Raw genomic sequence first — 15,305 nt, forward strand, 5'->3', positions numbered from 1 at the left:
TTGAACACATTTAGCATCATTAGCAAACAGGAAGTGTCCCCTGCAGCTGTTTTTTGGCAGGGGAGGAGGGTGTTCCTGCCTGCAATGTAATGGACAAATGTTACCCACCATGTTTGCCTTTGATTTTTGACCTGAAAACAAAAATTGACATTACAAATGTCCTATGATATCTTCCAAATTGGCTTGACATTCCATAGTTGGCCCCGGGGGGCTTCTTGTTTGTCCTCTGTAAGTGGTTGTGCTCTTGTTGTTGTGTCCTGAGGCTCACTATTAGAACGTACTGGCCTTTCTCTGGAGAATGTGGAGTCTTAAAGAGACAGAGGGAGAGACGAGAAGGCGAGCGGGAAAGAGAGCTAAAGGAGGTGCTGGTTGTGTATTTGAATACTTGTTCTCATTAAGTTAGTGCGCAATGAAAGGGAGAACCGTCAAGTGGAAACTCTCAGAAGCTTCTATTTGAAGAGTGAACCCCCGCACCCCCCCAACTTTTCTCTCGAGCTCAGTCTGCCCATTGCTCCACAAATGAATCTGTTTCTGTTTCAATTGAAGATCAGACCCACTTTACTTTGACTTAGGAAGTTAAACAAAGTCTAAGGAACACAATAGAAAAAGAGGTTAAACTTAGAGAGACCCTGTATGTTAATATTAAGTACTTTTTCCAACAGGCTCTAGGTTGTAAGTGCTTTACTGTGTTGTCATTAGTCCCAGCATTTGTTTGGCTTGAAAGCTGCGGTACGCCTGAGTAACATATAATAGCCTATTTGATGCAAATTATTTAAAATAGTGGGAAATAGTAGGAATTTGAAAAGAGAATTTAAAATCATGTATACTAATTGGGTGGTGTCATTTTAATTCCACCCTCACTACCCATGTTAAAGGTTTTCCTACAGGTCAAGTCTCTCAGTTTGTCAGTTCAGAAAATTGCTCCTTTTTTACAATGTGTGCATACGTCATTAAACCAGCGCTGATGTTTATTCAGAGGCTTAGTTTGTTCACTACGCATTAACTATATAGCATGTTCTCCCAATGACTTTATGACTGGTAGTAGTAACAAGTGGTGTGGATATGGGGTTGTCCCATGCAGGCAAAGTGGGTGGGTTTTCTGCTTTGACTGGCCCACCAGGCCTCTAATGATCTGCTTATAGGTCTTAAAAGCACCTCGCAAAGGCAAGACACCAATTACTTCACGCTTCCAACAAGCAACATCATAGAAGATAAAAGAACAGAAGAGTCAATGTTGAAAATTATGTAAAAAAAAAAAGAAAGAAAGAAAAGAAAAAGCCTTGAAAATTTTAACTTATTGAAATTTAATCAGAACAAAACCATTTGTAACAGGATGATCCTTTGGCTCAGCTGTAGTCATTTCAACAAGATGTTTTAAAGGTTTCTTGAGAGCAAGTAGTGAGTGTGGCTGTGTGTTAACATCAGGCAAGCTAAAAAGGAGAGCAGAACAGAGCCTGGTGCCCCTGAGCAGGCAGTTACCACAACAAAGCCAGCAGACTGGTCTGAAAAACCAGGCCAAATTCCTGCCCTCTAGGACCTGGCTTAAAGCTTGAGCGGAAACTTTGGAAAAGGGGGACGAGATGAGATGAGAGGAGAGGAGAAGGGAAGAGGTGGAGTGGAGAGGATAAGAGACGAGGGCAGAGGGGTTAGCATGCAGTGAGAGAGAGGGATGGCTGCTGGGGCCTATAGAGTATGGCGGGAGAAGAAGAGATCGACAGAAAGGAGAGAGAGAGAGAGAGGAGACCAGGCCCCCACTGAGGATGGAGGGATCGTGTTCCTCCTCTTGAAAGCGGAGGGGCAGCCATGTGGTGGAAAAAGAAGCCATGAACTCGATCTGACGATTAAATAGGCACATCTCTATTGCTGCAGGCCACAAATGGGACCAGGTCCGCAGCACAGCACAAAGTTTGTAGATATAACTGTTGGCAAACTCCAATAGCTCTATGGGTTAAGCTCAATTGATACCCGTTTGGGAGTTTTTGGCAGATTTCTGTGTACATAATGAATATGGTTTTTACAGGTTTTTTTAGTTGTTGTTTTTTTTCCATTGGATAGAAGTGATATCTTATCATTTCATTATGCATGATAGTGTTTGGAAATGTTCCTCTAAAACATCTCTCTCTTTTTGTTGGTCGATCGCTGAGTCTGGAGGTGCATTGGGATTGTGTGGGAGTGATTGCTATTTAGCCTCATGGAGCTTGGTACAATCAGATGCCTATATCTTGCACATCCTCCAGGGCTCCTTCCTCATCCCCTCCTTCCATTCATTCCCTCTCTCCCTCTGACTCCCCTCACCCACTTTACTCTTGCTGTAGCTTGGCAGGCGAGCGGGCCAGTTATGCCGTAGAGCTTCTCTACAACCTTGCACTGTCTCCAGTGAACATAAATTAATGGTGTAGAGCAAACAGGCTGCTGGCCGGGGTCCAGGAGCTGGCTTCAGGAGCCCAGCCAGCGATTGTTGTGGGGGGCCGTGGCAGCAACAGCAGTAGTAGTACTGAGGCACTGCCAACCAGCCAGCCAGTCAGAGAGGCAGACAGACAGAGTCGGGGCCCTTTTGCTCTACAATAGATGCCGCAGGCCTCGCCAGTCCGCCTTGTATTTGCAATCATCACTGTTTTACAGTCAGAGGCCAGTCCACTGTGAGCCCTCATACTTAGTGTGGAAGCTTTGGAGTTAGGAGTGAGGGAGACAGAAGTGTAGTGGTATGTTCTGAATGCAGATCATATGAGGTGTAGATATGGGTGTACTTTCATTTGCTGTTATCAGAGGTTGGCATGCAGTGCCTGTGGTTTGTTGTTTGGCATCATGTGAGTGCTGTTTATAAGGTGTGTGTGTGTGTGTGTGTGTGTGTGTGTGTGTGTGTGTGTGTGTGTGTGTGTGAGAGAGAAGGAAAGGGAGAGCAGCCGGGTTGAGTCATGTGGCATTCTTGCCGGTTTTCAGACTGTTGTCAGGAAGCAGTGTGGTCCCCAGTGAAATAAAACAAACACCCAAATAACCCTCAACTACCTCCCACCTCCACCCACCCAAAATCACACAAAGAGGGGGGAGAAACAGTAAGCAATGAAGATAAAGTTTAACATTGAGATAAATATGGAGATAGATGTTAAGATAGTAGAGGAAAGTCAGTTAAATTACTATACTTACTGAGTTAAAAAACAAATATTAGTTCATAATCTATTAAATAAATAAAATGTATCTTTCAAATTACAAAATTGGATTATTCACTAATTACTAAATTCAACTCACCATTACTATATTTTGATACAAATAACTTCTGCAGTTTATTTTGACGAATTTGTAAAATCAATTCTGTCATTGTCAGAAATATGAAGCTCTTCTTTTTGTAATTGTCAAGTGTCAGTCTATTTGATGTTCACAGATGGAAGTAATTAACTGTATTCTTCAATTTAAATCCCCAAAATCTGTCAGAAACCTGCAGCTGAAAAGCCAACTATTAGGAATGGTCTGTGCATAATAAACACTCCTGATGGATTCACAAACTCCTGCTGGATTTATTTGTCATATCTGTTTGATCTCTCAGTAATGCCGATATGCATTCAATCTCATTGTCATTTGTCAAAGAAGTCAATTGTAGCGTTATTAACAGCGGCAACTTGATATTTAAAATGTGCCAATCTTACCCCACCTCAATGTGGAATCCATATTAAAATGTCATTCCTATATTTGATTGCATTTATTTCTGACAGTGAATATTATTATTCTCCTCCAGTCACTTTGATTAAAAACAAATATGATTCCAATCAACGTGTGGAAGGCATATATGAACGAAAATAGTGGGATTCAATATTTGTGGAAAATTAGACACAAAAAAGTCCAAAGAAAGCCCATCAATGCTGCCAGCACATAAAAGTGTTACTATCACAAAAGTTATAGAATTGTTGAATTGAATGAAAAATATTGAGGCAGATTATGTCAAGCGACAATTTAATGAGGGCGAAATCACGAAAGTCGTCCTGAGCAAATCCGCGGTGTTGCAATGGCAGTGGGGGTAAACAGCCAATGGCCTGTGATTTCCTGTGAGTCATTAGCATGGAATAGGTTTGCAAGCCACTGCAACCTTGTGACCCAGCTCTATAACTCATGTCACAGACTGATGATGTAATTCATCAATGGGGTCCACCGGCAGCTCGGGCAAAGGGGGCTGCAGGTTCAGTGGGTGGAGGGGGAAGCGGCAGAGTGGGAAAAGTGGTGGGGGTTGCATGGAACAGCCACGATAATGATCAGGCTGTGGGATTTGATGAAGGCTGCCAATAGGTGTCAGGGGAGTACGAGAGTGATTTATCGCCAACTGGATGTTGAATGAGTAGATATGAGCGGGCAAAAGGTGTGGTGTGAAGTGAGAGTGGTCCAGCAGTAGATGTGGTTATTGTATAAGGTGAAATGCCAAGCTGGGCTCAGGGGGGGTTTAAGGACCGTACACAGCAGATGATAGAGCTACATCAGCTTGTAATGCTCAGCAACCACAGGGGCCATTACATCCAGCACTATCAGAGAGCACAGAGCACATCAAACCCTGTAATTTAGCCAGCAGTCGCTCACACATCCACACATGCACACAGCTCGATTTCCAATAAATGGCAGCGTGTGATCCACCTGCGTACGCGCCTGTGTTTGTGTTGATGTTTGGCTGAGCTTTTTCTAGGTCAGATTGTAGTAATCGGACAACATGTGTGCATCAGGATAGTGCGCCCTTGTGCCATTTACAGGTTTCAGCATAATTAACGGAGTTGTTTCGATCGGAGACCGGTGCTGCCCGGACTACAAATTGAAACTGCTCATTTCTGGCTCTAATTATTTATAGACTGTTTTACGTTTTGCGGTCAATCCTCTTTTAAGGATATTGGCCTTGGTGTTTGTAACTGAACATATTGACTGGATCCAAAGCTAGTGGGGAGATTATCAATACCATCTTTGATCTCGTGCTGTGTTTGTGTTTCATCCATTAAATAACCATGTCCTCCTGTCTCCTGAGAGTAGAGAAGGACATCTTCAAGAGGAAACCAACTCAGTCGTAAAAAAAAAAATTATTAACCAATTCATTCCAACTTTCCTCTTTTCATATCAAATTTTTTTGTGCTCATTGTGTGATTTACAAACATATAAATTTTTATTTAAACCGTGTCAATTAACATTGAGAGGTTACTCAGAGGTCTAAAAGGCCATTCTCCAATTTCACGGCTGCTGCAGCCTTGTAACCACCAGGCCCACCATGTCGGCTTGCTTCTCATGTTTGTGTGTATGTGTATGTGTGTGTGTGTGTGTGTGTGTGTGTGTGTGTGTGTGTGTCACTATTGCTACCACACACCATTTTCTGCAGCTGAGATTTCAGAGTGCCATGCTTTAGGGAAAGCTGCCACAACGTCAAGTCTGGGTGGCCTGCAGTTTTGTGTGTGTCGGGAAAGGAGGGTCAGCAAGAAAGGCAAGAGAGAAAGTTGAGTATGAGGAAAGGTGATATACATGCATGTATATATGCGTGTGTTTGTAAATATTCCTCCAGTGTACATGCTTGGCTGTGCATACTGTATGTACAAATGCATGCAAGTCTTGAGGTTGCAGCGGGGTGATCATCTGAAACAGGGAGGCAAGGAGTGGTGGAATAAGCAAGGGCTGGAAGAGGTACGAGCTGAACAAAATAGGATTTTTTTTTTTTTTAGTGTCGTGTCTATGTGGTCAGAGTAAATCTCCTTACTCAGGGGTTTTGTGTGTGAGGGGGGCTTTAACGTCCCCACTCTCCTTGATGAGACATCTTTCTTGTTTGTTCAAACCATTCATTACATGGTGGCTGCTGGACGAGCTGCGCCGCTGGCCGGCGTATTTATCACCAGGCTCGAGCGCGCTCTGGCTGACAGTAGGCGATTGATGAGCGGGTCTGGGCCTGAGAGGCTGAGGAAGCCTTAATACAATGTAAATGACCCACTCCCATTTCCAATCTAGGCTGCTCCTATCCCCACACTTCCATACCACATCATCTTTAGCCAAGTCTCCGCTTGTGTATGTTTCTGTGCATGTGTTGTGCAGTATGTGTACATACAAAAAGAGTAGGAGGGAGTGTGTGATCTCTTATATTTGCAAGCGGGTTTTGATGGTGACCGAGGTAATGCGAAGACACAAAGAAAGCCGAGGAGTGTAAGGCGGGAGGGAGGGAGGAAGAGGTTGCATTCTTATTAAATGTTGTTGTCCACAGCACAGATACAGTGGTGTGAAAAAGTGTTCGCCCCCTTCCTGATTTCCATTTTTTTTGCATGTCTGTCACACCTAAATGTTTCAGATCATCAAACAAATTTAAATATTAGTCAAAGATAACACAAGTAAACACAAAATGCAGTTTTTAAATGAAGGTTTTTATTATGAAGGGAGAAAAAAAATCCAAACCCACATGGCCCTGTGTGAAAAAGTGTTTGCCCCCTCCTGTTAAAACATAACTGGTTTATCACACCTGAGTTCAATTTCTCTAGCCACACCCAGGCCTGATTATTGCCACACCTGTTCTCAATCAAGAAATCACTTAAATAGGACCTGCCTGACAAAGTGAAGTGGACCAAAAGATCCTCAAAAGCTAGACATCATGCCGAGATCCAAAGAAATTCAGGAACAAATGAGAAAGAAAGTAATTGAGATCTTTTTGTCTGGAAAAGGTTATAAAGCCATTTCTAAAGCTTTGGGACTCCAGCGAACCACAGTGAGAGCCATGATCCACAAATGGCGAAAACATGGAACAGTGGTGAACCTTCCCAGGAGTGGCCAGCCGACCAAAATTACCCCAAGAGCGCAGCGACGACTCATCCAAGAGGTCACAAAAGACCCCACAACAACATCCAAAGAACTGCAGGCCTCACTTGCCTCAGTGATGGTCAGTGTTCATGACTCCACCATAAGAAAGAGACTGGGCAAAAATGGCCTGCATGGCCGAGTTCCAAGACGAAAACCACCGCTGAGCAAAAGGAACATTTAAGGCTCGTCTCATTTTTGCCAGAAAACATCTTGATGATACCCAAGACTTTTGGGAAAATACTCTGTGGACTGACGAGACAAAAGTTGAACTTTTTAGAAGGTGTGTGTCCCATTACATCTGGCGTAAAAGTAACACCGCATTTCAGAAAAAGAACATCACACCAACAGTAAAATATGGTGGTGGTAGTGTGATGGTCTGGGGCTGTTTTGCTGCTTCAGGACCTGGAAGACTTGCTGTGATAAATGGAACCATGAATTCTACTGTCTACCAAAAAAATCCTGAAGGATGTCCGGCCGTCTGTTCGTGACCTCAAGTTGAAGTGAACTTGGGTTCTGCAGCAGGACAATGATCCAAAACACACCAGCAAGTCCACCTCTGAATGGCTGAAGAAAAACAAAATGAAGACTTTGGAGTGGCCTAGTCAAAGTCCTGACCTGAATCCTATTGAGATGCTGTGGCATGACCTTAAAAAGGCGGTTCGTGCTGGAAAACCCTCCAATGTGGCTGAATTACAACAACTCTGTAAAGATGAGTCGGACAAAATTCCTCCACAGCGCTGTAAAAGACTCATTGACTAATATTTAAATTTGTTTGATGATCTGAAACATTTAAGAAATCAGGAAGGGGGCAAACACTTTTTCACATGCACATGGGGATGCAGATATGTATATAATTTCTTTGGACACTGTGCACACTGTGCTTTCTCGTGAGCATGTTTCCACACACATTCATATGTGCGTACACACGCACACACGCACGCACACACACACACACACACACACACACACACACACACACACAGTAGCTCAGTCTCCGTTAGCCAAGGAAATGTCAGCACCCGGCAATCCAAAAATGTATTTCTATGCAAGCATTATCATCTTTCCTTTGTTAATGATTTTAGCATATTAAAAGGGACTGCATACACAAGTACAAATCAGATTAATCCCTCTCTGCAGCCGGGACTCATTATTTGTCCAATCTTAGCCTTGTTTGTTATTAATTGTGCACATTCCTCGAACCATTTTTTCATCTCTCCTTTAATTAAAACAGGGCCCATTTAAACAGGCAGGGCTACCTGAAAGGAGAAATCCTCCCCTCGGCTGATATGAATTCTCACTTACATCAATTATTTCAGCAGTAAATGAGAACATGCTTCTTGAGCAACTGTTATCATTTCAAGTTAAAATTGAATTCAATTAACGTGAGCCAGGCATACATTACCAGCAACGAAATTTGCTTTCTGAATGAGTAGGGAGAAGTAAAAGGAGCTGAACCGACCAGGTTCAAGTTTTGAAGTCTGAAGGTATTTGCCTTGAAGGGTAAAATGTGTGTTAATGGTCTTGAAAGCACCTGAAAATAGAGGAGGATTTAAACGTCACCTTTAGAAAGGATTTGTTTTGTGTTTTGATTTGCAGGTGTCATGTCTATGAATATATGAATGTGTGTGTGTGCATTTGTCTTTGCACATGCTTATGTGCATGGGTATGTGTAGCTCTGTGTGCATGCATGCTCTCTGTTTACAGCGGCTGAATGAAACACATAGTGTCTCATTTGTTTCGTTTGCGTGCGCCCGGACTCCTAATCTGGCCCTTAAAGACATCTGTCACCAGCGATCACTGTTGTTTTGTCATGCTTCATAGCAGGCCCAGGGGGAGCAAGGCAGCCCAAGGTCTGCCATTTATATCAGCCAATGTTCTCTAGATTGGACCTGACACAAATAGTATCATTGCAGCCCTTGTTGGAGAATTACATTTTCAGGTAAAAATCTTGGCAAAGCTGTGGAGGAGATTTCACAGCATTCTCTTCTTTTAGCGTTCGTCCTTATTCAGCTGCTCTCTATGAAAGAGCCACCACCAGGATACATGTCAGACATTCAAGGAAAGATAAATGTATTCCCTGCAAATCTGCACCCACTCATTCTATTGCCTGGTATTATAAAAGGATCCTCAGACAGTACAGTGTCTGTGTTAGGCCTACTGGAAAGTCTTGTTTGTTAAAGTATGTGCTTGTGCGTTTATAAGTGTGTGTGGTGCACATGATTAGTCAGTACACTATATGTTGTTTATGTGTAGGCGGGGTGTGGATAGGGAAGGGGGTTATCACAGTTGACAGTTTTGACAAACCTGTTTGGCCAGCTCTGACAGGTTCAGAACTGAATTGTGTGTGTGTGTGTTTGTGTGTGCGCGCACGTAGGCTTCCTTGTAATGTGTGTGTGTGTGTGTGTGTGTGTGTGGGGACATGTGTATGCTGTGAATGTCTATACTGTGCAAGGGAGGATCGGGGTTGGGTGGAGGTCATAAGGTGCAGTCTTGGGTTACACAATGCAACAAAACACAACAACATATTGAATACATACAGTAATAGGCAGCAGCCGGGAATTTGACTCGGAGCATATGTGCATATTTCCAGCGCTTCTCTTTATGAGCACTTATATGCGTGAATATTTATGTTAATCTGTACGTTAAGGAGACTCATATGCGTGTCTGTTTCTCTCTCTCTCTCTCCCACAGCACCCATACCCTTCTGAAGAGCAGAAGAAGCAGCTAGCCCAAGACACAGGCCTCACCATCTTACAAGTAAACAACTGGTGAGTCAAGATTTCCGCTCATCCTATCTCCACCACCAGCATCGCTCTGCCTTTTATTTTCAAAAGCCTTCGCCTCCCTCTCCCCACCAGCCAAGATGGCTAATACTCCTAAAGTGTGAAAACCGTTTATGTACATCCCTCCCCATCGCACACAGACACACACGGAGGTGCACGCTCAGACATATACACACAGACAACCTTTGTAACATTATTATATATAAGCTACCAGGATGTTCCGGTGTTATCGGTAAAGTGTTCTGCGGTTAAGTCAGTGGCCTTTGTGGTTTGATGCACATGAATTCAGTGGGATATATTTAAGGAAGACAGGCAGAGATCATAAGCTACCCCTACAGCCCCCCACACCCGTCCCACCCCTCCATCCAAAAAAACCATACCTAGCACCGCCACTGGTGCCCCCACAAAAAGGCAAAACTGCCTTCCACCCCCTCCCCGTTTTTACACAAGCTATATGGTGGATTAAGGTTTTGGTGGCCTGGCCAGCAGGGCCTTTGTAGATGGCTTAGCACATAACTGGGGGTGGTGGATTAAATAAAATGATCACAGAAGCAAAGAAATGATACAGGAATTACTTATCAAAATACTAGCCCAGGTTTTATCTGCGGCTTAATTTTGTTCAGTACATTCTCAGGGTGATGTTCAGATTAATTGAACTGACAGCTTCCTTTCAAAATTCCGGGAAGGTATTTGCACGGATTTCAGGTCTTACACAAACTTAATTATATGGAACCCCATTTTATCATTCTAATTCCATGTAGCGGGGGTTCTATTTACAAATGACAAGTCTGTGCCTTTTATTCACAGCTTTCCTTAATATATTTATCAAAGCAGGTTCATTTACAAAGTGCTCTATCTGTTGGGTACAGGCAGGCCGACATTAACGAAGCTTTTAGGTTTATCAGACTCGCAGCCTGACAAGCCACCCGAGGGTCAATTGATTTTTTGGTTCTGTGATTCATTTTTTTCTCATTTTTCCTGGATCACAATGAGAAACATGCCTGGAGAATTAGCCTGGTTTGTCGGCCTTATCTATCAGCCCCCTCCCTCGTCCTCCCCCCTCCAACCCGAAATACTCTCTCTCTCTCTCTCTTTCTCTCTTTCTTTCTCTCTCTCTCTCTCTCTCTCTCTCTCTCTCTCTCTCTCTCTCTCTCTCTCTCTCTCTCTCTCACACCCTTTGCTTTATTCCCTTCCAGCCAGGGGAAGTCAAGCTACTTAAATTGGCCACAGGAACCGCTGTTATCAGACTTTAATGCACCCTACAGTGTGGATAGCATTTCAATTACACTAGTAACCAAAGATTAGCCCCCGCTTGCCTGTTTCATGCCTCGTGCCACCGTTTCGGGACGCCATGCACCTTACCTACAGGAGCAGAAAATTGAGTTGCCTTGCCTGTGTCATGGTGATTAATGCAGAAATACTCTGCTAACCTGGGAGGAGAGAGAAAGAGAGAAATAGACAGAGACAGAGATAGATATAGGGACAGTCCCTGTCTTCTCATTGGCCATGAAATCTAAGCCCAGCACCGAAATGCCTCACATCCATTTGGTCTGAAAGAATCTTGCACAGTGTAACATCCGCTGTCCACACACACACACACACACACACACACACACACACACACACACACACACACACGCACACCCGCATATAAACATAGATGGTCATGGAGCTGTGTATCAATGTTACACCAGCCGTGTCAACAAAAACACACCGGGAATCAATTTTCACAAATAGAGTCATTGAGGAGGTTATGCTGTGCTATTCTATCTGTGGTATGTTTCTGAGTGTTGTCCACACGCCCGGAGGATGCTGTAATGTTATTGGCTCAGCTGCAGTGAGGGCAAGATGAGAAGGAGAGAGGATGCTGAAGTTTTAGACTCCGAGTTGCAGTTAAACGTCTCTCTGTTTGCTTTTTCTCTTTGATTTCTGGTTCCATCGGGCCACTGAGATGATCCAGTCCGGATATGACAGAACTCTCCCGTATGAAATTCCTGATAAAAAAAAAAATAAATAAATAAATAAAAAAAACACTCTTCAAATTCCTGGCTGGCCCCTTGCATTGTTCTGTAGTTCCCTTTGATGCATGGTCGCTGCCATGTTACTGGCCAAAGAGAGAGAGAGAGAGAGAGAGAGATAGAGACAGACCCAGGGAGAGACAGAAGCCAAGGATGAGTGGGGGCCGGGGGGGGGGGGAGGGAGGGGACGGCCGCCGTCTTCGGTTTCCAGAGCTCTCCCTCGGGGAAAGGATGTGCTGAATCAGGGCTTTGTCCGCCGGCACAATCGCAGCCCGGCGAGGGCACAACGGTGCTCTGTGTGTTAGTCAATAGACAGTGCATCTCGCTCTCTCTCTCTCTCCCCTCTTTGCCCCATCAAACCTCCCGGAGCCATAACCCTTCCAAGTGACACCTCCCTTTTTTACGTTTACCTGGAACTCACCTGTACACACAGAGAACCCAGCTGGTTTGAAATCTTTTAGTCTCAGTACCACACACTCCAGCTGGTTGTGTATGTAGTCTATATCATTAGCTAACAGCCTCACCTGTTTGTAGCCCACACCCCATTAGCTGTCTGATGTTAATAGAGAGCAAAAGGAAGAGGTTAAAGTCCACAATCTCGTTGCACTGGTGTGGAGCAGATGAGAAGGGGGACTCGATTATCCTGTTAATAGTATCCTCTGTGTTCAAAAGTGTGCGTATGTGCACGCCATGCACATTATTGCTAATGGGAAATTACACCCTCTCAATGTGTACAGAGTTGTCACGTGTGTACAGTGTGTCAGGACGCCATTAGTTGACCATTAGTTGGTATGGCGTCTTGTTTGCTCTGCTTACATTGGAGACCGCAGGCGTCATGCTAGCAGAATCGGGGAGTGGTCTGACATGTAATTGCATTTGTTTAAGATTGCAGGAAAAGGTAAGGGTCACGTCACACACGGCATTCTGAGACAGAGAAGTAGGTGAAACGGCAGACTCAGGGGTCCGCGCTCTGCAGAAGCGTTTATAGTTTACAGTATCTAGCCGTATATTTGCCTGTCTCAGCAGCTCCCGGTGTCCTGCTATCAGTCTGGGCTAAATGGAGCCTGACCGAATCCTTTCATGTCTCAGCGTCAGACCCAGCACGATATGCCCTCACTCACTGCCATAAACACACACACCAACTACCCTGCCGTTATTTACCACTGCGGCAGCGCTTACACACACACACACACACACACACACACACACACACACACACACACACACATGCATATAACTACACACACACGCAGGGTTATTACATGGGCCTGGGAGATGACGCCGATGACAGATGACTGAGAGAAACGGCATCTAAAAAAAGGAAGGAAATCGTCCCGTCATTATTCCCTCATCTTGCAGGCAGCCAGTTGGTCATTTCCATGGGAGAGAGAGAGAGAGGAGAGAGGCAGACCGAGCCAGAGAACGAATATGTCAGTTCTTGGCATCTATGATGACTGACTGCTGTGCCACTGGAGCACTAATAACAATAAAGAGGGCACTAAGCCACACTCTATTTTTACTTCTCTGCCTCCTGTCTACAGCCCAAGGGGGACGACAAGCACAGACACACACACACACACACACACACACACACACACACGCACTGGGGAGAGGCTCTAATTAGCGGCAGAAAGGAATACAATGAGTGAGTTATTAAGACACAGGGGCGGATCGCAGCCAACCTTTGCCCCCTGTCGGAGCACAGGTCACATGATAAGGGAAGGATATCCGCCAGACGACGGCGCCAAGCAGCCTGTGCCCACTGAGGAGATGAAATAGGTTCACTTTTCTGCGGTCATTCAGGGCAGGGCATGGTGCGCTGATTGTTTTTTGTTTTTGTTTTTTTGACAATCTATCCTCAAAAGGAGGACAAACTCCAGCTTTAGCAACAGTCGTCATATCACTCGATTTACATTTAGTGTATGTTAAGCTTTAGCTGTTTAATTCCACCGAGACTGAACAACTATCAAAACCACAGTATATCCAATGGTATTGACCTGCCTGTGTCCGGTAATGGCCAGTAAGTACAGGCCAAATAAGTAAATTAAGACCAAAATAGAGACGTTGAAAGGAGCTAAAAAAGACATATATATTTCACAAGTAATTACACTCGTATCCCTTTCCAATTACAGCCCATCTTAGAATCCAAATTTTTTTTTTTTCCCCCAGATTGCACCCTGCTGTAGCTCAGCATGCAGATGAAGTGAGTTTTGATAGCTCTAAACTGGCTGCTCCGTTACTCTCCTCACAGCAGGTATCCCATTCACATTCAGATCCTCTCTTGTCCTCTCTGCCTCTCCTTCCACGGATCCTTCCAGATTTCTCATAAGTTTAAATCACAAAACAGAGGTATACATTGAAGCTGTACTGCAGGTTCACGTGCAACATTTTGAACCGTAAAGCACATTTGTTTGTAGTATGTGAGAACAAAGAAGTCTAATTTGTTCCCCCACTTACAAAAGTACTTTCCAACTCACCTCTCTCAGTCAAATGAGACACTTAGGAACACTGGCTTTTATGATTTTTTTATGATTCTCGGGTTTGGCAGACGAGCCCATTATGAAATACAAAATAATAACTAATATTTTCCAAATGTAACATAAAGTTATAAAACCGGCCTCGCTGCCTGTATTTTTTCCAAATTTTTTTATAAGTATTTAAGTCTCATGAATCTCACGCAAAGGCTTTTGAGGTCCTTTTCCCTCTCCGCACTCTGCTCTATATCCCTGCCTAGTCCTTACTTCACTGTATCTGCCACATTGGTGGGCTAGTTGACTGAAGTTGCTGGTTATCTGTCTAACTTTGACCCAGATGGAAATGTCATGCCTTTTTTTGGCTGCAACCAGGGACTCCCAGCAGTGGCCATCTCATGCCCCTGGCTTTCTAAATATACAGCTGGAGTGTGGAGAGGTTGTGGCTGTGTGTGTGTGTGTGTGTGTGTGTGTGTGTGTGTGTGTGTGTGTGTGCGTGCGCAAGCATGAGTGTATATGTGTGCCTAAATAAAAAGAGAGACTATCAGGGCGCTGCCAACACAGGCATCATGATCCCTCTCATTTAGGGACCGCTAATTGGCAGTTAATTAGCAGAATTGACTCTGTTGTCAGATCCCAAGTGCCAGCCCCCCTACCAACACCCTCCACCCGCTAAGTTCATTTGATCTGGCTGCTTTCTTGATGCTGTAATAATAATCCCATTTTATCTGTTTTGGAGGGGGGAAGCACATTTGGAAAAAAATATATTCTCATTATTGGCAGAGTAGAATAGAACAGGGCTCCCTGTTGTAGCAGGTTTCATTTTGTTTTTCATTTTGTTCAGCAGTTGTTACACATCCAAATATCTGTTCACGGCACAATCTAGACACATGCTTTACTCACAGGATAAGCCATGGGAGTCTTAAACAGCTGGTGCTAATGTGTGTCACTGTGTTTATGTGCGCTCTCACAGTATATGTGCTGCGTGTGAGTACATGAGCCCCGCTGAAAATGCTCGGTGTGATTAACAGGGCCCACTCCCACTTTATCAGGCACCGGGGGCACATTGGGTCATAGCATGGCACGGACACCCACCGAGGCTACAGAGCAACCCGGTGCCCACCTCTGTGTGAGTCTACAGAGTTATCAAAAACAGGTGGTGCTTTAATAAAACTGGCAATGTCGGGCAATCATGCACAAAAATGAATGCCCTTTTTACTTGTTTTCCCCATTACAAGCTC

At 44.3% G+C, this 15,305-nt stretch overlaps 1 protein-coding gene across 7 annotated transcripts in view; it reads left to right on the forward strand.

Annotated features, from left to right (window-relative positions):
- meis2a (Meis homeobox 2a) overlaps window positions 1-15,305 on the forward strand; it is an 81,644-nt gene that overhangs the window by 46,744 nt on the left and 19,595 nt on the right. For all 7 annotated transcript variants that reach the window (XM_069152485.1, XM_069152490.1, XM_069152486.1 and 4 more), the window contains exon 9: window positions 9,484-9,560. In XM_069152485.1, the coding sequence (XP_069008586.1) occupies window positions 9,484-9,560 (77 nt within the window). The remainder of the gene's footprint in view (window positions 1-9,483; window positions 9,561-15,305) is intronic.

This window comes from Embiotoca jacksoni, unplaced genomic scaffold (assembly GCF_022577435.1).
Source record: "Embiotoca jacksoni isolate LCO1_2020_lvr unplaced genomic scaffold, fEmbJac1.0.p SCAF_18, whole genome shotgun sequence".
Taxonomy (NCBI): domain Eukaryota; kingdom Metazoa; phylum Chordata; class Actinopteri; family Embiotocidae; genus Embiotoca; species Embiotoca jacksoni.